We start from the raw sequence: 23,545 nt of genomic DNA on the forward strand, positions 1-23,545 counted from the left end.
AATTTCTAGTGGAAAAAGATAAAGAATGAAAGAAAAGGTGTTGTTTAAAAAAAACATTTTTGTGCATTTTAGTTCCGCGTAAACAGATTTAGAGAAATCTGATAACTTTTCCACCTAGGGAAAAAAAAACAGTCATTCTAGCTTATTGGTTTCATACATTTTTTTTCTCTTGCAGATTTTGTGAAGAGTACTGGATACAAATTCTGGGTAAGTTCAAATGCAACTTTTGATACTCTTTACTTCTAGAGACTTTTAAAATTTTACACTGACACTGATTACAATTACCTGTCTTTTTAGAAAGGCAGAAAAGATGCTTGTGGAAAGGTAATAGTTGAGTTGAAATTTAGACGCTGAAAAGTTAGCCATGCAAAGAGATGCAAAGAAAAAGTTCACAGGGTGTAACAACACACATAAACTGGGATGTTCAAGAAATAGAAAGGCCCATGGAGTTAGGACCATGTTTTACAAACATTTTGAACTTTACCCCAGAAATTTAAAAAGAAAAAAAAAACAACTTTAGGTTGTAAACCATTATATAAGCACTCAGGGCTGAGAAAAAGTTAAATGTTAATACTTAGACTTCATAAAGTTAATACTTAGATTTCATACCAGTGTGCTCTGGTATTGCCTATTCCACTCTGCTTCTCAAGAAATAAAATGCTGGTCATGATCCCTAGATTGATTTCAGAATTCAGTAATGGGTTTGGAAGAATTTGGAAAAAACAAAAACAAAAAAATGCTGTGCTAGGCAATAAGTACAAGAGAACAACTTATGAAATTAAATCTAAACAATATGTAAGGACCCATAATGTACAGCCACTTAAACCAGAACAGTGCTCTTCCTTCTCACCTATGGATCTGGATTTCTATCAGGTATCTTTCCCTTTCATCCTGAAATACTTCCTTTAGCAATTCCTGCAGTGCAGGTCAGGTAATAATTCTCTTAGGTTTTTTGTTTTCTGAAAAGGTTTTTATTTCATCTTCAGCTTTGAAGATTTCTCCCTGACAGAGATTTCTAGGGTAAGTGTTTTATTTTCCACTCTGCACATGAGCAAATATTGTCTTCTAGTCTCCACCATTTCTTAGGAGAAATCAGCTGTCATTCTTTCTTAAAGGGGTCAGGCAGTGTAATATTTCTTTTCTGCCTCACTGGCTGCTTTTCCTTTTGTATTTTGTTTCATTAGTTTTGCCATGATTTGTTTAGTTTAGTGGTTTTTTCAGACACTAAAAAATATAGTTATCCTTCTAGGTTTACTAAATTTTCTGGGCTAGGGGGTGGTTGTTTTAGACACAATTTCAATATTTTTGGCCTGTATTTAGTAAAATAATTGTTTACATTGTTCTATCTTCTTTCTGAAACTCCAATTACATGTATGTTTAACTGCTTGCCACTCTCCCACAGTTCTATAAGTTTCTTTCTTTACAATCTTTCTTCTCAAATCATGTTAGATTTGCATTGTCATGACTTCAGGTTCACTTATATTTTCACTGTTGTGCCAATCTGCTATCAATTCCACCTAATGATTTGCCTTTAAACTAGGTTCACTGGATATAATTTACATCCAGTGAAATTCATCCTTTTATTTGCATGGCTGCATTAGTTTTGACCACTACAAATAATCATGTAATTACTATCACAATAAAGACAAAAGAGTTCCATTATCTCTCAGTACTTCATCATGCCACTGAGTGATTAACCTTTAGTCTCTGCACCAATCAGCCAACCACTTCTGTTTTCAATCTCTATTGTGTTAATTTTCTAGAATATCATGAATGGGATCATATCCTTCTGAGTATGGCTTATTTTACTAAGCTGAATACATTTGAATTTTATTCCTGTGGTTGTATGATTTGGGAGCTCATTCCTTTTTATTGCTGTATACTTACACCTTCATATGGATGTACCACAGTTGTTCACTTATTTACCAATTGAAGAAAATGTGGGTAGTTTCCAGTGCAGTATGATTATGACTAAGATTACTATGAATATTCTCATACAAGCTTTTATGTGAACATACTTTAACTTTACTTGGATTGACAAATAAAATGAAGTGTATTTTAGATTTTGTAAGAAATTGTAAAACTGGGTTCCAAAGTGGTCCACAATTTGCATACTAACCAGCAACGTATAAAAGTTTCAAGTGCTCCATATCCATGCCAGTATATACTATTTGCTATGCTTTTGTTATTGTTTTAATGCCAATCATTTTAAAAGGTATTAGACTGCATCTCCTTTTGGTATTTATTTTTTGACATTATATTTATTTATTCATTCATTTTTAATTCTCACCAGAAGATATGTTTACTAATTTTAGAGGTAGAGGGAGGGAAGGAGAGAGAAAAATCACTGATATGAGAAACACCAGCTGGAGATTGAACCCACAACCTAGGTATCTACCCTGACTGGTAATCAAACCCATAACATTTTAGTGCCTGGGATGATGCTCCAATCAACTGAGCATCAGCATCAACTGATGTTCATCCCACTCTGAGCCATGCAGCCAGAGTTCCTTTTGGTTTTTAATTACATTTTTATACTTATGATATTGAGCAAATTTTCATTGTCATTTACTTGTTTGTCATTTGTATATTGTGTTTGGTGAAATGGGTATATTTAAATCTTTTTCCTGTTTTAAAATTATGGATTGTTCTCTTATTGTTGAGCTTTGAGAGTTCATCATACATTGTAGATAAAAGTCCATTATCAGGTGTGTGCTCTGCAAATATTTTCACCATATTTATGCCTTTGTTTTCATTTTCTTCAGTCTTTTTCAGACCAGATGTTTTGAGGATAGAACATCTAATTTACTAAAATATTTAAAAGAATCATGATTCACGGGTTATATTTAAGAAATGTTTGGCAATATCACAAATATTTCCTAAGTATTCTCATAAAAGTATTACATTAAACCCAGTTTTAGGTTTTACATTTAAGTCTGTGTTTTGAGTAAATGTTTGAGAATGGTTCTAAAATTGATTCTGGTTCTTTTTTTCCATATGGAAGCCCAATTGTGCCTGTACCATCTTTGAAAAGAACATTTTTCCAATGAATTGTTTCTATACCTGAGATGAAAAGCAACTGGACATATTTGCAAGGGCCTAATTATGGACTCACTATTTTGTTACATTGTTCTGTATGTCTATCCTTTTACAAACACAATGTCTATTCCTTACAGCGTGCTTTACATAAACTCGACGTCAGGTAGAGTATGTACTTCCATTATGTTCAAAATTGTCATGACTATTCTAGTTCTTTTGTCATTCCATGTAAATTTTAGAATCAGTTCTCTCAATTCACCAAAAGTTCTGCTAGGAATTTTACTGGGATTGTGTTGAATTTATAGATCAAATACTGAGAACTGATGTCTTGATTATATTGAATCTTCCAGTCAATGACCAATGTATATCCTTTCATATACTAAGGTCTTTTAAAATTTACTTTATTAGTACTTAATAGTTTTTAGCATTCAAACCTTTTCACATATACTGATAGATTCATATGTAAGTATTTTGTGTTTTGAAAATATTCTAAACAGTATTTTTAAAATTTCAGTTTCTAGTGGTTTACTGCTGGTATATAGGTATACAATTGATTTTTGTAGGTTGATCTTACACTTTGCAATCTCGCTAAAACAAAAGTATTTGGAAGTTTTTACACAGATAATAATGGAATAAGTGAAGAGACTATTGCATTGCTTCCTGTCATATATGTACGCACGCCTATTTCCCACCCACCCCCCCTTTTGCACGACCTCTAGTGCAATACTGAGTAGAGTGGTGAGAGTGAATATGCCTCCCCTGTTCCTACCTGGGAGGAAAGAAATTCATCTTTTACCATTAAGAATGATGTTAGCTGTGAGATTGATGCCTTTTAACAGGTGGAAATATTAAGTTCTCTTCTATTCCTAGTTTGCTGACAAGTTTTATTGTGAGAAGATGATGAGTTCTGTTAACTGATTTTTGGTGGCATCTAATAAGATCATATTGTTTTCTTCTTTAAAATTTATTGATATTGTAAATTATATGGATTAATTTTTGAATTTGAACCAATCTTGCATTTATGGAATAAATTTCAATTGGTTATGATGTATTAATATTGTTATATATGCAAGATTAGATTCGTTGATATTTTCTTTAGATGTGTTGGCTCTATATTTATTAAGGATACTGTTTATAATTTTCTTGCAATGATATTGCCTGGTTTTGTATCATGCTAATGCTGTCCTCATGAAATGAATTGAGAAGTATTCCCTCCTCTTACACTTCTTGGCAAGTTTGTTTACATGTGCTATTATTTATTCCTAAAATGTTTGGTAGAATTTCCCAGGTGGGCTATCTAGGTCTGCAGTTGTCATTGTGAAAAGGTTTTAAGTTTGTTTCTTCAATAAATATAGGACTATACAAGCTATCTTCATCTTTGAGTAGTTTTGGTATTTGGTGTCTTAAATTTTTTTTTATGGTAGGAACACTTCCTCAGGCTACTGCCATGTTACTAATGAGCAAACTGAACCTTAGAGAGACAAATAAACTTAGGTGCAGTAACCCAACTAAGTGACAGAGCCCAGTTTGGAAGTTATAAAGTATTTTTTCATATATGTTCTCATGGTTACAAGTGTTTCACTACAAATTTTGCAGGAAGATTCAATGTTAATCTCATCTCACTCAATATTTTCTTTTTGTCCATCCCTCCACTCCTCTCCCCTTTGGCAACCATCAGTTTATTCTCTGGCTCTCTGTTTTTATATGGGTTGTTAATCTGTTTTGTTGTTTTAGATTCCACATATAAGATAAATCATATGATATTTGTCTTTTTTATTTCTGATTTCACTTGGAATGAATACCTTCTAGGTCCATTCATGTTGTAGCAAATGGCAAAATTTCATCCTGTGTATTGCTAAGTAATATTCCATTGTGTGTGTGGGTAGCACATTTTCTTTTTCCTTTTTTTACTTTTTATAGTTTTATGGTTTAAAATTTTACATTTACAACTATAAACAGTAATTTTTGTATATTGTGTGAGGTGGGGATTGAAGTATATATTTTGTCATATGGCTTCCAAATGTTTTAAAATATATTTTATTAATTATGCTATTACAGTTGTCCCATTTTTCTTCCTTCACTCCCCTCCACCCTGCACACCCTCTCCCACCCCAATTTCTCCCATTTAGTTCATGTCCATGGGTCATATTTATAAGTTCTTTAGCTTCTACATTTCCTATACTACTCTTACCCTCACTCTGTCTATTTTCTGCCTACCATCTAGGCTACTTATTCTCTGTACCTTTCCCCCTCTCTCCTCTTCCCACTCCCCTGTTGCTAACCCTCCATGTGATCTCCATTTCTGTGGTTCTTTTCCTGTTGTTTGCTTAGTTTGTTTTTGTTTCTGTTTTAGGTGTGGTTGTTAATAATTATGAGTTTGCTATCATTTTACTGTTCATATTATTTATCTTCATTTTCTTAGATAAGTCCCTTTAACACTTCATATAATAAGGGCTTGGTGATGATGAACTCCTTCAACTTGATCTTATCTGAGAAGCACTTTATCTGTCCTTCTATTCTAAATGAAAGCTTTGCTGGATACAGCAATCTTGGATGTGGGTCCTTGCCTTTCATGACCTGGAATACTTCTTTCCAGCCCCTTCTTGCCTGTAAGGTCTCTTTTAGAGATCTGCTGACAGTCTGATGGGGACTCCTTTGTAGGTGACTGTCCCCTTAGCTCTTGCTGCTTCTAGGATTCTCTCCTTCATTTTAATTTTGGCTAATGTAATGATGATGTGCCTTGGTGTGTTTCTTCTTGGGCCCAACTTCTTTGGGACTGTCTGAGCTTTCTGGACTTTCTGGAAGTCTATTTCCTTTGTCATATTTGGGAAGTTCTCCTTTATTATTTGTTCAAATAAGTTTTCCACTTTGTTGCTCTTCCTCTTTTCCTTCTGGTACCCCTCTAATTCGAATGCTGGAATGTTTAAAGATGTCCTGGAGGTTCATAAGCCTCTCCTCATTTTTTTTAAATTCTTGTTTCTTCATTCTTTTCTGTTTGGTTGTTTCTTCCTTCTGGTCCACTCCATTGATTTGAGTCCCAGTTTCCTTCCCAACACTATTGGTTCTCTATACATTTTCCTTTATTTCACTTAGTGTATCCATTTTTTTCATCTAATTTGAAATCAAATTCAAATAATCCTCTGAGCATCTTGATTAGCAGTGCTTTGAACTGTGCGTCTGAGAGGTTGGCTATCTCTTCCTTGCTTAGTTGTATTTTCTCTGGAGCTTTGATCTGTCCTTTCGTTTGGACCTTTTTTTTTTTTTTTTGGTCTTGATGAACCTGTTATGTAGTGAGAGGCAGAACCTTAGGTGTTCGCCCAGGTCAGGCAACCCAGGGGCTGGGTTGTGACACTGTATTGGGGCAGGGGTCTGAGAGGGAACAATGGTGCTTGCTCCTATCTCTGCCAGATTTCAGTCCCCTCTGCCACTTTCCCCAAGCAAACTGGGCCCTTCTGGTGCTGATTCTGGAGTGGGTGGGTTTCTGTACATTCTAGGACCCTGTGGGTCTCTCCAACAAACTCTCCTGTGAGGCTGGGAGTCTCTCTTGGCACCTCAACAGAGGCAGGTGTTTTCAAGCAGTGTTCTGAAGCTTTATTTCCCTGGGCTGGAACCCCGGGTTGTGTGGTCTGTCTTGCTCCCCAGTTTTGCCTGGTTTATCTGCATGTGAATGTGTAACCACCTAGGTCCAAAAGCTACCTTGAGTGACAAGGCCCTCCATGATCCATCACCTACTTGGGTCCACCAGCTGCTGCTTTGCACACCCGGGCCAGCCATCACTTTTCTTTGCCATGACCCCTCTCCACGCGATTCTGCCCCTCCTACCAGTCTGGATGAATGTGTCTACTTTAACTCCCTGGTTGTTGGACTTTCATACAGTTCAATTTTCTATCAGTACTGGTTGTTATTTTATTTCTAAATTTTTGTTGTCCTTATTTTGGTTATGCCAGGAGGCACAGTATGTCTATTCCTACCTCCATCTTGGCCAGAAGTCCCATTTTCTTTATCTATTCATCCATCAATGGACATCAGTAATTTGTTTCTTTCAAAGAATTTGTCAATTTCATTTAGGTTGTCAATTTATAAGCATACATGTTTTGGTAATATTTCCTTTTTTTTATATTGGTAGAATATTACTTTTGTCTCTTTTTAATTGGTTATAAATGTCATCTTTTTATTTGTCATTCTAGCTAGAGGCTTATGTATTTTATCAATCTTCTCCAAGAACCAGGTATTAGTTTCATTGATTTTCTCTATTATTATATATTTTTAATTTCATTGATATATATCTTTATTACCCCATTTCCTTGTTTCAAGTTTAATTTGCTCTTCTTTTTTAGCTTCTTAAAGCAAAAGTTCCAGATTATTTTTATTTTAGAGATGGGAAGGGAGAGAGAAAGAGAGGAAGAGAAACATCAATGTGTGGCTGCCTCTTGCATGCCCCTTACTAGGGACCTGATCAGCAACCCAGGTATGTGCCGTAGACAGGGCATCAAACCAGCAAACCTTTGATTCACAGGCTGGCACTCAACCACTGAGCCTCAGAAGCCAGGGACAAAAGTTCCAGATTATTGATTTGAGGTTTTTTTAATGTATTTTATACTATAATTTTTCTAAGTAATACTTTTGCTGTATCACACAAATGTTGATATTTTGATATTTTTTATTGTTGTTCAAGTACAGTTATCTCCCTTTTCCTCCTGCCCACCCAACCCCAACTTCCACCCTCAATCCTAAACCCCTTTGGCCTTGTCTGTGGATCATTTATACATGTTCCCTGACTAGACCCTTCTCCTTCTTTCCTCCATTAATCCCATCCCCCCATCCCTCTGGTTGCTGTCAGTTTGTTCTTTTTTTTAATGTCTCTGGTTATATTTTTCTTGCTTGTTTGTTTTGTTGATTAGCCATGTTGTGTTTTCACTTTTATTGAATTTAAAATATTTTCTAAGTTTTTTTTTTATTTCTTCAACTCAATGGTTAGTTAGAAGTGTCTTACATGATTGTCAAATAGCAGTCATGCACCACTTGACAACAGGGATATGTTCTGAGAAATGTGTCATTAGGTGATTGGTGATTGCATCATTATGTGAACACAGTGGAGTATACTTACACAATTCTAGATAATATAACCTACTATAGTAATTGTAGATGCTATGCTTTTACATAACTAACGGCACAGCATGTTTGTTTACACCAGCATCACTACAAACAGATGAGTACTGTCCTGTGCTATAATTTTATAACAGTTACAATAGGAATTTTCTATATGATAGTAATTTTTCAGCTCCATTTAATCTTATGGTACCACCATTGTGTATGCAGTCCATCACTGACTGAAATATGATTATGAGATGTATCGCTGAGATTGGAGATTTTTTTTAAAGACTTTATTTATTTATCTTTAGAGGGGAAGGGAAGGAGAGAGGGAGAGAAACATTAATGTATGGTTGCCTTTTGTGTGTCCCCTGCTGGGAACTGGCCTGCAGGGAACCAGCCTGCAACCCAGGCATGTGCCCTGACTGGGAATCGAATCACGACTGTCTGGTTCGCAGGCCCACGCTCAATCCACTGAGCTATACCAGCCAGGGCTAGAGATTTTTTTAATTATCTTTTTTTTTTAATTTCTAAATTCATTCTATTATGACCAGATAATGTACTGATTTCAATTATTTGAAATTAAAAAAAATTATCTTATATTATCTTATAAGATATCTTAAGAATATGGTCTATTTTAGAGAACATTCTATATGCACTTGTAAAGAATAAATATTTTGTTGTTATTCAGTGGTCCCTTTCTTCATAAGTCAAATTCCTTTCTGTGTCTCCCTGCTTTTGGTTACTCTCTAGTGCTTAAACATCATTAAATCTGTGTGTACAGACCATTACCTATAACTATATCTCTGAGATGTTTTAAGATAAGAAAACACTTTCTCATTTTTAAGCCAGCATGTGTTGTGTTTTTTTGTTCTTTCAAGCAAAAAATCTTAATTTATACATATACTCAGTAGTTCATAATGTATAAACTGGAATGCCATTTGGGTTTGGGGTGGGAAATTCTACAACTGGAACTCTATTTGATTCAATTTGACAAATATTAAATTAAATTAGAAGTCAGTTTAACAAGAGGAAGAAGCACATATGAGTTTGTTTACTTATAGCTAAATTATTTACAAAATGTTTCCACAGTATGTACAAGTGAAGAAGAGAAATGGAAATATCATTACCTTTACACTGAGGAGGGTCACTACTCCATTTGCCAGGCCCAGAACAAATAAGCTTGCTCTCTCCCACAAGTGAATATTCATCTGGTCCATTTGAAGGATCACAACTATAAGTTACTAATTCATTAAATTCAAATACATTCCTCCAGCTATTAGTGTATTTTCCATTTTCTATTTTTCCAGGTGATTGACACAAAATCTCTTTAAAAGAGAAAACACAGGAATTAAGAGAAAAGAAGGAAAGATGAAAGATTAAGAAAACATTAATAAAATCCTATGAAATGTCTTCAGTAATTTCATCAACATGATTTCTACAGTCTAGTTGTGAACCCAATATCCATTTAGAAGGTTCCATGAGAAAATGTATAACCCTAAGTCAAATCATATAAAATGAACTTTCAAGTAATTTTCTTAAATACCTATATTTATCTATAAGGCCATTTTAAGTTTTGTTCTAGTCATCATAAGAGTTGTTGAAAATTTCATGAGAAAATGTGCTTGTGATTAAAGATAAAATTCACTGCTAGCCAAGATATGCTTTATAATTTATAGATATGTCAATTTGCTAATCGCTGGTTCACAATAATACTAAGATATTATCTTTTTCACTTTCATCCTTATGAGTGTACAGTGAAAATTTCCAAAAGCTACAAACTGTTATTTTACAACAGACTGACTCTAGGTATCTTTTTTTAAGCCAGATTTTGAAGAGATTTATAAAAATGTAAAACAATGCCTTTATTCTATTTGTTTTAGAAATTTTATATTGTTTATAAGAATACATTGTATATTTTAACATGTATTGAGTTTACCATTTTTTTAAATAAATTATTTTAGAAACATCTCAGTTTTAATTACAATATAGTAAATATCAATAGGCATGACCCACATAAAGCAAAGCTCTGTGATCTTTGTTAATTTAAAAACATAAAGGACAAACAACAAGTGTTGGCAAAGATTTCTAGAAAAGGGAATCCTCTTGCACTGTTGGTGATTCTGTAAATTGGTGCAGCCACTATGGAAAACAGTTGTGAGTTACCTTAAAATATTAAAAATAGAAGTACCATATGTCCTAGCAATTCCACTTATGGGTACTTATTGGAAGAAAATAAAAACAGTAATTCAAAAGGATATGCACACTCCTAGATTCATTGCAGCATTATTTATAACAGCCAAGGTATAAAAACAACCTAGGTGTTTATCTATAGATGAATGGATAAAATGTTGTAAAATATATGAGGTCTGTCTAGAAGGTATCTAGCCATGTAATATGAAAAATAGACACATGTACTGAAGAAGACGCAAGATACAAGAAACACTGTACTTAGGACAATGCCACCTCCATTCCTTTCAAAGTATGCATTTTGAGATCTCCCACAATTTTCCAAATCATCATCTGTCCCATCATATTTTCCTGAATCTTATAGTCTGAAATCTCTTCCCCTTTGAAGGTGATTTTAGTTTTAGGAACAGCCAGAAGTCGAGGGTGCCAGACCTGGGCTGTAGGGTACTAAGTCACCTGGGTGATTTGATGTTTCACCAAAAAACTCTGCAGGAGACATGATGCAGGAGCAGACATGTTGTCACGATGAAGCTGCTAATCATGACAGCTTCATCTACCAGTTGTCCACAGTTGCAGCCTTCTGAATTATCTAAATAGTTTACAGAGAGGAATGTTCAAGCTTAACACAAAATTTGATGTAGATTTGTTGCTGTTCTTGCTCAGTCATTTTTAATATGATTTCCACGCAGTACACATGCTCACCCAATAACATCTACCACCCCCATTGACTAGTACAGTGAAGTCGTCATTGTTCACAAATGCACATTCCAGTCCACTCTCCTTGGCTGCCAGGTTACACCAGTGGCACATAAATTATCCTTGTTATAGTAACAATGGCTGGACTTTTTCTGGACTGACCTCATATATGTATGTGTATACATGTACATAGGTATACACATAAAAACATTGAAATATACACCCACATACAATGGAATGTTACCCAGCCATAAAGAAGAATGAAATTTTGCCATTTGAAACAATATTGATGGACTAGAGGGTATTATGCTAAGTATAATAAGTTAAAGAAAGACAAATGCCATATTATTTCACTTATATGTAAAATCTAAAATAAGAAAACAAATAAAACAAAACAAAAATATACTTATAGATACAGAGAACAAACTGATGGTTCATAGTGAAGTGGGCTGGGAAGATGGATAAATAAGGTTAGGGGAATAAGAGGTACAAACATTCAGTTATAAAAGGATATATATTCAATAATAATGTAATAAATTTGTATGGTAACAAATGGTTACTAGACTTATTGTAGAGATTATATTATAAGGCATATAAATATTGAATACACTATGTTGTACTACTGTATGTAAACTATACTTTAATTTTAAAGTATCAGCATAAGTGGATCCCAAAGGCCAAAAAGATCAAGAATTGCTGGTCTAAATTTTATAGTGAAAACTTACTTACTTTCACATGTTGGTATAGCATAGTCCCAATGCACCTCGTCTCCAAAAAGTTTACAAGTTAGAATTTGTTCACCTTTTAAGTAATAACTAAATTAAAAAAGAAACGGTTACTGGTTACTATTTCTTTACCAGTTATCAAGATGTACATAATAAAGAGGAAAAGTTCATATAGTTGTTTTTCTGCATTAAAGTAATTTAAGGAGGAATTTTCTTAAATGACATAAGATAATGAACGTGCCAGCCAAATCTGGTACTTCATTTAACAGTTTTGCATTTGAACACATATTGGCCAAGAAACAAAGATATCTAAATAAATCTGTCATGCCTGTCTGTCAGTCTGGTCTCTGCTCTCTCTGGCAGACACATGTAGGGGTGTCCAATCCACAGCCCAGGGTGGTTTTGAATGCTGCCCATCCAAAAATCATAAATTTACTTAATGCATTATGAGATTTTTTTGTGATTATGTGTCACAATGTATTTAATGTGTGGCCCAAGAAAACTCATCTGGTGTGGCCCAGAGATATCAAAAGGTTGGACACCTTACACATTAATTTCTATGCTTTTACTTTTTTCATTCTACTCAGTCAGGAGGACAATAATTGAGTAGACAGATCAATCCCTAGAGCTTGCCTGACTGGATTCAAGTCCCATCTCCATGACTGACTTGTTATTGGTATTGGGCAAAATCCCTAATGTTTCTCTTTTTCACTTTCCCCATCTATGAAAGGGAATAATAGTATGTAACACATGAGGTTGTTTTCAGTGATGTTGTTTAGATGACTTGGTGTCTGATACATAATGAGTGCTAGGTAGGTTTTAGCCCTTATTAATTAATACAGGTGTACCTCAGATATATCACAGGATTGGTTCCAGACCATCACAATAAATCAAGTCATACATTTTTTCTGGTTTACCAGTGCATATAAAGTTATATTTGTGCTGTACTATAGACTATTAAGTGTACAATAGCATTATGTCTTAAGAAATAATAAGGACATTTTAATTAAAAATACTTCTCTGCTAAAAGTGCTAATCATCATTTGAACCTTTAGCTGCATTGTAACTCTTGCTGGTGGAAGGTTATGTCTTGATGTTAATGAAAATATAATACATGCAAAGTGCAATAAAGCAAAGGACAATATAATGAAGTGTGTACATATTCTTTTTTAAAAATAATCTTCAACTGAGGGTATGTTTATTGATATTAGAGATAGAGGGAAGGAAGGAGTGAAAGAGAGAGTGTGGGAGGGAGGGAGAGAGAGAGAGAGAGACATTAATGTCAGAAACACAAATTGGTTGCCTCCTGTACATGTATGACCGGGGATTGAACCCTCAGCCTAGGTATGTGCACCAGCTGGGGATCAGATGCACAACCTTTTGGTGTATGGGATGATGCTCCAACCAAATGAGCTACCTGATAAGGGCTACATATATTCTTTAAATCAGAGTATCTTTCTAGGAATAGCTCAGGCATATTGGATGAAACAAACAAAAAGCCTCTGGTTTGGAGGAGGTATAGCCTTTGAGGCTTCTTTTGTCTGGGAAGATCCTTATTTGGCCTTCTATTTCAATTGAGAGCCTTGCTTGATAGAGTAGACTTGGTCGCAGGCCCTTGGTTTTCTTTACTTGGAATATTTATTGCCATTCCCTTCTGGCTTGGAGCATTTCCATTGAGAAGTCAGCTGCTAATCTTATTGGGGCTCTTTGTATGTTACTTCTTGTTTCTCCCTTCTTTATGCAGAGAATTCTCCCTTGTTTATACAGTTTATACTGCATAAACAATACAGTATAACAACAATTTACATAGCTGTTATATTAAGTATTGTAAATACTCTACAGATGAAGTATACAGAAGGATATTCATAGATTATATGCAAATATTATGCATTTTTATGTGTGAGAATTGGATTGGTATCCACAGGGGGATACTAATCTCTTATGGCTACTAATCCAAGGACTAATGCAATTAAACTTTCAAAGACAAAAAATGAACAGAGAATCTTAAAACTGGAATGAGAAAAATGAATCATCACACATAAGGGATACTCAATAAGATAATAAGCAGATCATCAGAAACTTTGGAACCCAGAAGACAATGGGTTGCTATACTAAAAGTGTGAAAACAAAGAAAAAAAAACCCTTTAAACCAAAAATGCTTTATCCAGCCAAACTGTCCTCAAAAGTGAAGGGGAAATTAAGACAGTCCCAGAAAAACAAAAGCTGAGGGAGTCTGTGGCCACTAGAATTTCCCTGTAAGACATTCTCAAGGGACTTTTCCAAGGTCAAATAAAAGGACACTAGAAAGTAACCTTGACCCCAAAAGAAATAAACATCTCACTAAATATAAATACATGGGCAATTATAAAAGCTTGTATTCCTCTAATAATAGTTGGTAACTGTAATTTTTGTTTTCTTCACAATTTAAGAGAGAATACATTTAAAGAAAAGTATTAGTGTGAAGTGTTACTGTAACTTTATTTTTTAACTTCCAATCTTGTTTTCTATATGTTAAGAAATAATGTATTTAAAAGAACTATTAATTTATGCTTTGGGACACATAGTATATAAAGATGAAATATTGTGATGGTAACAACCAAATGGCATGGGTATGAAGCTATAAAGGAGTTAGGTTGTTATGTGTTCTAATTTAGATTGATATAACTTTAGGATTTTAAATGTAATCCCCATGGTAACCACAAAGAAAATAGCCACAGAATATACACAAAAGGAAATGAGAAAGAAATGTAAACATTTCATTATAAAAAGATGACTAAAAAGGCCCTGGCTGGTGTGGCTCAGTGGTTGAGTGCTGGCCTGTGAATCCAAGGGTCACTGGTTTGATTCCCAGGCTAAGGCACATGCCTGGGTTGCTGGCCAGGTTCCCAGTAGGGGGTGCACTAGAGGCAACCACACATTGATGTTCTTCTCTCTTTTTCTCTCCCTTCCCCTCTCTAAAAAATAAAATAAATAAAATCTTTAAAAAATGACATGACTAAAAAAAGAAGACAGTAATGTTGGAAGTGGACAAAAAAGCTATCAGGCATATAGAAAACAAGTAGCACAAAGGCAGAAGTCCCTCCTTGTTACCAATAGATTACATTTAAATGATAAACTCTCTAATCAAAAGAAAGAGGTTGAAAGAATGGACAAAAGACACATGATTCTATTACATGCTGTCTACAAAAGACTCACTTGAGATCCAAGGACAAAATCAGGTTGAAATTGAATGAATAGAGAAAGATATTCCATGTAAATATTATCCCCGAAAAGAGCAGGGATGGCTATACTAGTATCAGATAAAATAGACTTAAAATTAAAATGGTTACAAGAAGCAAATACAAGGGATCTTAAATATTATTAAATAAAAGGTATTTATAAAAAGCAGATATAACAGTTATAAACACTGTGACACCTAATAACAGACATCAAAATATATGAAGCAAGTGGAATTAAAAGGAGAAATGCACATTTCTACATAACAACTATTTCTACAATAACAGCTAAATGACTTTGATAAAACATAGAATAACCATACAAAAGATATGTAAGGAATTAGAGGACTTTACTGACACTACATTTCTGTGACCCATCCTTCAGCTCTGAGAATTGTTTTGCCTTTTTTTTTTTAAGTAGGGTACACTTTGTTGTCAAGGATAAAGTCATTATGATTACTACATTTGTGATGCTTACAATAACATCATTATTACATATAGCAAGGGTTATATAATTTGGCTTTCCTCTGATGTAAATTTCTTTCTGTTAAATACATATCTTTTCAGTTCCATAAAAAGCCCAAGAATTGATTTGGTGCAAGTACAACTTGTCACACCAAAGCAAAATAAAATCAACTTTATGGAAATACTTAAGAAGAAAAGAAAAACAGTATGGAATCGGTAATACCATATTTTCTTTAAGAATCAACTTACCCATCATCACAATAAAAGCGAGCTTCTTTATCAAATTCAAAGCTTTTCTTTGAGCCAACTGCTCCACCATTTTGGACTTCTGGAGTTGGACATGATTTTTCTAAAAGAAAAATTTTTATTTTTAATATAAATTTCAAAACAAATTTAAATCTATATCATAATTCTATACTATTTATGTACTATTATTTTCTTGAGTTAACTATTATAAAGGAAAATGTAAAATTCACATTTACCCTGAGAACCAACTGCCTACAGAAAATCTGTCAAATCCTAAAAACTGCACTGCTATCTAAAAACCTAGTTTCACATGAGAAAATCTTTATTGCCATAGTGGAAAATTGACTCTAAATTGTGTAAAAGTAAATAAACACTAGAGCAAACACCCCCCCAGAAGAAATGATTTGTTTACTTACTGGAGCAGGCTTCATCAAGAGGGTGCCATGTACTATTTGGCTCACAAAAGGTGCTGTAGGGGGAAGAAACTTTATAATAGTATCCTGGTTTGCAATCATAAAATACTTTCTCCCAAATCTCATATGAAGATTTAGGGAAACCCTTTATGTCCATAGTCTGGAACAGTGGTGGCTCACCACAGTCACCTAAAAATGAGAAAATAAGAACATAAAAATAAAAGATTTAATCTCTGACCAACCAGGGACTGTGGCCTGGTAGCAGGTATGTAGTACAGAATAAATGGAACACTCCTTGGCCAGATTTTAAATAATTTTGTTCCCTGCTTTTACCCAAGTGGTGGTAGTACTGGATGATGTGCTGCACTTCAAGTAACAACCGACTGACTTTTAGTTTGTTGGGGAATGAGTGAATTTTCATTCAACAGTAAATTTAAGAAACAAAAATCAATGTTTTAGGTTGGAGATTTTATTTATACATATATATATATATATATATATATATATATATGCATCATTCTCCATTTTTTTCCTAAATTCACTTCAAAACTCACTTCTCCTCTTAGAAATCTTCTGTAGTACATAGCACTCTGTCCAGATTACTTACTCATCCATAGTTTGAAACAAACTTTTCACTTATTTTAGACTCAGTCTCCTCACAGGAGTCAAATTACTAGGAGTTAGAAGTTATATGCTTTCTTATTCTACTAATTCTACCCAGTGCTCAAGAAATGCTATGGTAAGAGGTGATTATTAAATAAACATTTTATGGATCATAGATCAAAATAGATATGGACTAAAATATTTCAAAAATATATTAATTCATTTCATATTAGTGAATTGAGCATTTTATAAGTGAACAGATGCCATTTAAATGTTAAAATTTACTCCTTTGAATAGCCCAATGTGAACAAAGTCTGCTTTCTCACACACTATTTTAAATATAATCTTCCTTCGCCAGTCAGTAGATCTTGCATTCCCTCAGAAGCTCGTTAGGTAGTTGTTTGGGCTGTAGATCCAGTATATCCTACAGTAAAGCTACTATATTGCTATGCTTTTAGAATTTTTTACTTGTGCTTCATTTTGGTAGTTTTTTCTCCATAGCTTCATTTTAGTTTCAGCAATTCCTCTTATTTTTAATTATCTGTGAGCTTGAAAACCTAACAAATGTGTTAGAACAATTACATAAAATAATGTGATAGAGACACATCAAGTCCTAAAGGGCTAAAAGAATGCAGAGGCCTCTCCTACAAGGTTAAGGACCTAAGGAGAAAGGTCTGGTTTGATCCCTGAGAAACCCTTAAGTTTCTTACTCCCTGGATTGGTATTACTTAAAAGTGTGAGACCGGTCAAGAGAACTCTAAAGACATGAAATTTTACACTTATTTTGTGTCATATTCTAAATTCTAAGACTCTGTATATATACACAGGCCAATGTTTCATTTCCATCATGTCCTGAAATCGAGCTACTGACAAAATGTTTTCAACATTTCCACTATGCTGACCCAGTAGTAGCTCAATGTTCCTCAATCAACTGTTCAAGATAAAAGCAAAAAGCAACCCAAAAGCCCCAGTAATTAACAGCATTTTAAAGAAAGAGAATATGTATAGAGGCGAGTTTTATTAACATTACATTACTGAATATCCTGAGCTAGACAGACCTGGTAGTAGCTCAATGTTCCTCAATCAACTGTTCAAGATAAAAGCAAAAAGCAACCCAAAAGCCCCAGTAATTAACAGCATTTTAAAGAAAGAGAATATGTATAGAGGCGAGTTTTATTAACATTACATTACTGAATATCCTGAGCTAGACATTTTCACTTATAATAGAAAAACAAACATGAACTAGAAAGTCTATGTAATTCTGTTCCTATACAAATGCATAACATCATTCTAGAATTTCCTGGAATCATCAAGAAAGAAATCACATAACAGCATGTATGTGATTAAATTATGCAACTGTCCCTTGATTTATGCATTCAATCTCAGTAGCTATCCTAAAAGTGGATGGCCTTCAGCTTTTAGTTTGAGCTGTGTTGTGTGTGTATGTGACCATATTACCATTACTTACTGTTCATTTATTATATTTCTTATTTCTTACTAGGTTTGATTACCAATTTTTTTTAGGTTTCTTCAGATCATCCCTTAAATAGGGCCCAACCTAATTTTAAAAAGTAAAACATTGCCCAAAGACATTCAAACAGAATATGTATAGTCTATATTGGACGGGAATAGGAAGGTAACTCCACAGTTGAAAAAAAAAACAAAACAGCAAGCCAATACCAATATGATTTTGGGGCAATAAGGAGCCTGTTGCCTTTATGTACAAAAAGCAACTGTGTGGCGTTACCAATCCCTTGAAATCCCAGGGCTCTCACTCAAGGACTCCCCTGCAAAAGGTGACCCTTCCAGCCCCCATACAAAGCAAGTAGTGAGCTTCCCTGCTCCCATTCCACACAGCTAGCCTGCACATTTCTTCTGTAAACCGCAACACCAAGTAATACCTGTTCCCCTAGCCCAACATAGCTGGCCACAAATACTCCCACCTCACCCAGGGAACAGAACGCAGAACCTCTCCACAGTCATAGCACGGGCCCTTGAAACATCCTCAAGCACTGAGAACTGAACAGAAAGCCCTCATTTACCTCAGCACAAGTGAGGGCTTCCCATCCTTAATGACTCAGTCCACAAACACTAGCAAGCTTTTGCTGGAGATACACCTTCACCCCAAGCAAACCCCAGCAGCACCTAGTGCCCCGAAAGGCTCTGCACCCACTACCAAGCAACATTCACCACGGGCACTACAGGACCCCACCGCCCCACAGCACAACCCTGAGGCTCTGCGGATAAGCATTCTACCCCAGCTCCCCACCACCGGGGTCGACCAAGCTTGGTGCCTCCTACCGGACCCACCAAGCGAATCCCCCCGCCCTTGGCTCTGGTCGGTCAGCTCCCTGACCAGCTACAGTTCACCGCTGGACCGCACACTGTCTCCAGATTCCTACCAAAGGACGTGGGTAGCCGGATCACTAGAGCCATCAAGAGAATCTTAACAAAGCTCCAAGGAAAAAAAGGACTCTTGGGGCGGCGGGCAGGTGCCCTGCGCGGCTCGCAAGACGCTGTCATTTTCCAGGAGGTCAGCGGGCAATCTGAGGGACAGCGAGCATTTACCTTTTTGAGTGCAGACACCAGACGCAACAATCGCTAGACTCACAAAGTGTTAAGTAAGTAATCGCAGGTGGGCGTGAACTGCAGCTGCGCTACCACGACTGGGCGGGGCACTCGGACAGTAGAAAGGTGGGGCCCGGGCGGGGAGTTGGCCACAGAGCGCTGGAGGGAACCAGGTATCTTCTTTGCTGGGTCCAAATACTCGGGTCTATTGGCATCTCCGGAAAGTAGAGGAGCCGGTGGAGTTGTAGCTGCGACTTTTCCGGAACACAGGACAGAATAAAGCACAACTCCCTGGGGAAAGAAAAAAACACACAAAACGAAAATAACAAACCAGAGCCTAGACGGTGGATCCCCTAGGGGCCGCAGACCTCTAGTGTTCCACTCTTGTCCTCAAGTCTCCAAACTGTTAGTAGTGCCAGGGCCCTTGCTCAAATTTGGCATTAATCAGGCATAGTTAGGGGCAATACTTGAATTTTTCGTCGTTGAATGTTTGCTACCGAATCCCATCAAAGCCTGATGGTTTGGCCACTGCACACCCAACCCCTATTATAAATGATTCTGCCCATACTCCCCTGAGAGGACTGCTGGGAAGGTAAATTATCAAACACTGTTCTATCTTTTTCAAAAAACTTTGTTTAGAAACAAAGTGGGAATTATCTCTAAAAGGAATGAGCTACAAGTATCTGCACAGAAAACCTTCCTAAATTAGGCATTGCAAGCTGACCTATGATGTGAAGCTAAAGTCTGTCCCTTAGCCTTGAGATCATTTTAGGGACTGAGTTCAAAGGAAAAGTATAGTCAAGGCTTTGAGAGAAGTACAGGAATACAAATTGGAGTGGTTCCTCCAATTTTTGCTAAAGATGTTATTGACCATACATGCTAGTAGACCAGGTTTCCAGCTGTGTGGTTGATGTTCTTTAAAGCAAATGAAATCTAGAGAGAAGCAGATATAGCAGTACTTATATTAGACAAAACAGATTTCAAGGTAAGAAGGAAAAGAGACACAAAATGGACATTTTGTCATGATAAAGGGAATAATTTATCAAGAAGACATAACACATTGCTATAGACATACCCAGCCTGGGAGCACTGAAATATATAAAGCAAATTACTGACAGACCTAAAGGGAGGAACTAATATAATAGTAGGAGACCTGGTAGTAATGGATAGATCATCCAGACAGAAAATCAATAAGGAAATAGGAACCTTACATGACACATTTGACAGAATAAACTTAATTGATAGCAATAGAACTTTCCATCCCAAAACAAAAGAATGTGTATTATCAAGTGCACATGGAACATTCTCAAGAATAAACAATATATTAGAGTGCAACATTAGTCCCAATAAATGTAAAAAGATACAACACATACTAAGATATTCCAACCACAATGGTATGAAACTGGAAATTTTTACAAGAAGAATTCTGGAAAAACCACAAATATGTGGATGTTAAACAACACTCTACTGAATAACTTTTGGGTCAAAGAAAAATTAGAGGTCAAAAGATACATAGAGATAAATGAAAATAAAGTAGGACAAATTAAAATTTGGGGGACACAGAAAAAGTATTACTGATATGGAAGATTATAGCATTACAAGCCTACCTCCAGAAATATAAAAAAATTGAAATAAAGAGTTTAACATTTCACTGTAAAGAGCTAGAAAAAGAACAATGAATTAAACCTAAATTACTTAGAAGAAAGGAAATACTAAAAATTCAGAGTGGAAATAAATGAAATAGAAAATGAAAAGATGATGGAAAAAATTAATAAAACAAAGTGCTGGATTTTTAAAAGATAAAAAAAATTGACAAACCTCTGGCCACATGAACTCACTAAGGAAGAAACAGGAAAAATACAAATACAGAAAATCAGAAATGAAAGAAGCAAAGTTATAATGAACATCACAAAAATACAAAAGATTATACAAGAATACTTATAAAAACTATATGCCACTTAATTAAAAAACCTAAAAGAAAACCTTAATTCAAAAACCTAATGAACAAATTCCTAGAAGTGTACAACCTTCCTAGACTGAATAATGAAGAATTGAAAAATCTTAGACTGATAATTAGTAAGTAAATTGAAGAAATAATAAAAAAAAAGTCCAACAATGGATGGATTGACTGGTGAATTCTATCACATTCAAAAAAGACTTAATACCAGTTCTTTTCACCTCTTCTGAAAAATTGAAAAGGAGGGAATAGTTGTGAACTCATTTTATGAGGCTAAGTTTACCCTGATACCAAAACAAGGCAAGGGCAATACACACACACACACACACACACACACACACACACACAGGCAATATCTCTGATGAACACAGATGAAAATTTCTAAATAAGATAACGCAAATCAAATATAATAGCATATATTAAAAGGATCATACATCATGAACAAGAGGGGTTCATTCCAGGAATACAAGAATGATTCAATATCCACAAATCAATCAATATGACATATACCACATTAACAAAATAAAAAATATAAAATTGTATGATCATATCACTAGATGCATATAAAGCAAATGTAAAACAAAGTAAGCTATATCATCCATTTATGATAAAAAACACTTAATAAAATGGGTATAAAAGGAAAGTTCCTTAACATAATAAAGGCCATATGTGGCAAACCCTCAGCTAGCATTATATTTAATGGTATAAAACCTGATAACTTTTCTCTAATATCAGGAACAAGACAGGATGCTCACTCTCACCACTGTTTTTTAACACAGTATTGAGAGTCCTGGCCAGAGCACTGAGGCAAGAAAAAATAAAAATAAAAAGCATCCAAATTAGGAATGAAGAAATAAACTGTTACTATGTTCAGATGACATAATTCTATATCTAGAGAACCCTAGACTCCACCAAAAAACTATCACACATAATAAACAAATAGAGTAAAGTTGAAGGACACAAAGTCAATATACAAAAATTGTTATGTTTTTATATACTAATAAAAAACAGAAATGAATAAAACACTATCATTTACAATCACACCCACAATGACAAAATACTTAGGAATAAACTTAACATAGGAGGTGAAGAACTTGTGCACTGAAAACTATGAGACATTTTTGAAATAAATTGAAGAAGACACCAAAGATATTTCATGTTCATGGATTGGAAGAATCAACATTGCTAAAATGTCCACACTACCTAAAGCAATCTACAGATTTAATGCCATCTCTATCAAAATTCCAATGGCATTTTTCACAGAAATAGGACAAAATATCCTCATGTCGACATGAAACCACAAAAGGTCACATAATAGTTACAGCAATCCTGATTAAAAAAAGAATAAAGCCAGAGATATTACACTCCTGAACTTCAAACTATATTAAAAGTTACAGTAATGAAAACAGTATGATATTAGCAGAAAAACAGACACACAGATCAATGAAACAGAATCAAAAACTCAGAAATAAATGCACATATAAATGGACAACTAAACTTTGACAAAGGAGCCAAGAATATAAAATAAAGAGCTTGGCTTTCAAGATAGCGATGGAGTAGGACGGAGCAGATACCACCAGTTCCTAGTACAAAAGGGAGAGAAACCTGTCCGATCGAAGGAGGAGAAGCCAGCAAGCCAGCAGTTGCCAAGCATATATGAAAATAAGGGACCAGAAACCTCAACAGTCACGGAGGAACCAGATGGTAGGGAGACAGCAGCGGTACAGTAGTCTCCGGGACGGAGCAAAGAGAAATAGTAGGGATCTCCTTCGGTGCATGGTTGGGGGACCAGCGCCCAGTGGCGAGAGCCCAACGGCGCCTGGGACAGCGTTCAGTGCCCAGAAGGCTCCCTCTCTGGGATTTTTCGGTGGGGCGGGCCAAGTGGCCCAGGCAAAGAGGTGTGGAAGGGATTTCAGCCTGCACACAATTTGGGGGATATAATGGCCCGGACGCACAGTGTATCTGGGCGAGTGTCTGGCGGCGCCTAGGCCAATGTTCAGCACCCGGAAAGTGCCCTCCCTAAGATTTTTTGGCGGGGACCTGCCAAGAGGCCCAACCAGAGGGGAGGAGAGGGGATTTCAGCCTGCGCACAGTTCGGGGTCCAGCACCTGGCGCAGTGCTGCTCCATCCCTAGGATATTTTGGCAGAGGTTGGCCAGGGGACGCAGACAAACACAGGAGCAGAAGGGATACACACCACACAGCGTGCCATGACGTGAGCACAGAGTTTCTAGGTCAGCGCCCAGTCCTCAGATCAGCTCCCAGCTTCCAGTCCATCCCCCTCAGACTATCTGGAAGCCCCAGGCACTGAGGGGTCCTGGGGAAAGAGCCGAGATCC

The 23,545-nt window shown here is 35.7% G+C and overlaps 1 protein-coding gene across 2 annotated transcripts in view; it reads right to left on the reverse strand.

The window, feature by feature from the left end:
• Positions 1-19,280, reverse strand: part of LOC119041987 (membrane cofactor protein-like) — a 198,446-nt gene extending 179,166 nt beyond the window's left edge. Inside the window, exons 1-5 of one of the 2 annotated variants that reach the window (XM_053667975.1) lie at positions 19,252-19,280; positions 16,084-16,269; positions 15,671-15,770; positions 11,746-11,831; positions 9,261-9,458 (exon numbers count right to left, since the gene is read on the reverse strand). In XM_053667975.1, coding sequence (XP_053523950.1) covers positions 9,261-9,458; positions 11,746-11,831; positions 15,671-15,770; positions 16,084-16,237 — 538 coding nt within the window. In that variant the 5' untranslated portion in view covers positions 16,238-16,269; positions 19,252-19,280. Of the gene's footprint in view, positions 1-9,260; positions 9,459-11,745; positions 11,832-15,670; positions 15,771-16,083; positions 16,270-19,085; positions 19,126-19,251 lie in introns of those variants that run through there. The other variant, XM_053667971.1, reaches the window with a different exon arrangement.
• Between the last annotated feature and the right edge of the window lie 4,265 nt (positions 19,281-23,545).

Source organism: Artibeus jamaicensis, unplaced genomic scaffold (genome assembly GCF_021234435.1).
Source record: "Artibeus jamaicensis isolate MK-2021 breed Jamaican fruit bat unplaced genomic scaffold, CSHL_Jam_final contig_475, whole genome shotgun sequence".
Classification (NCBI taxonomy): Eukaryota; Metazoa; Chordata; class Mammalia; order Chiroptera; family Phyllostomidae; genus Artibeus; species Artibeus jamaicensis.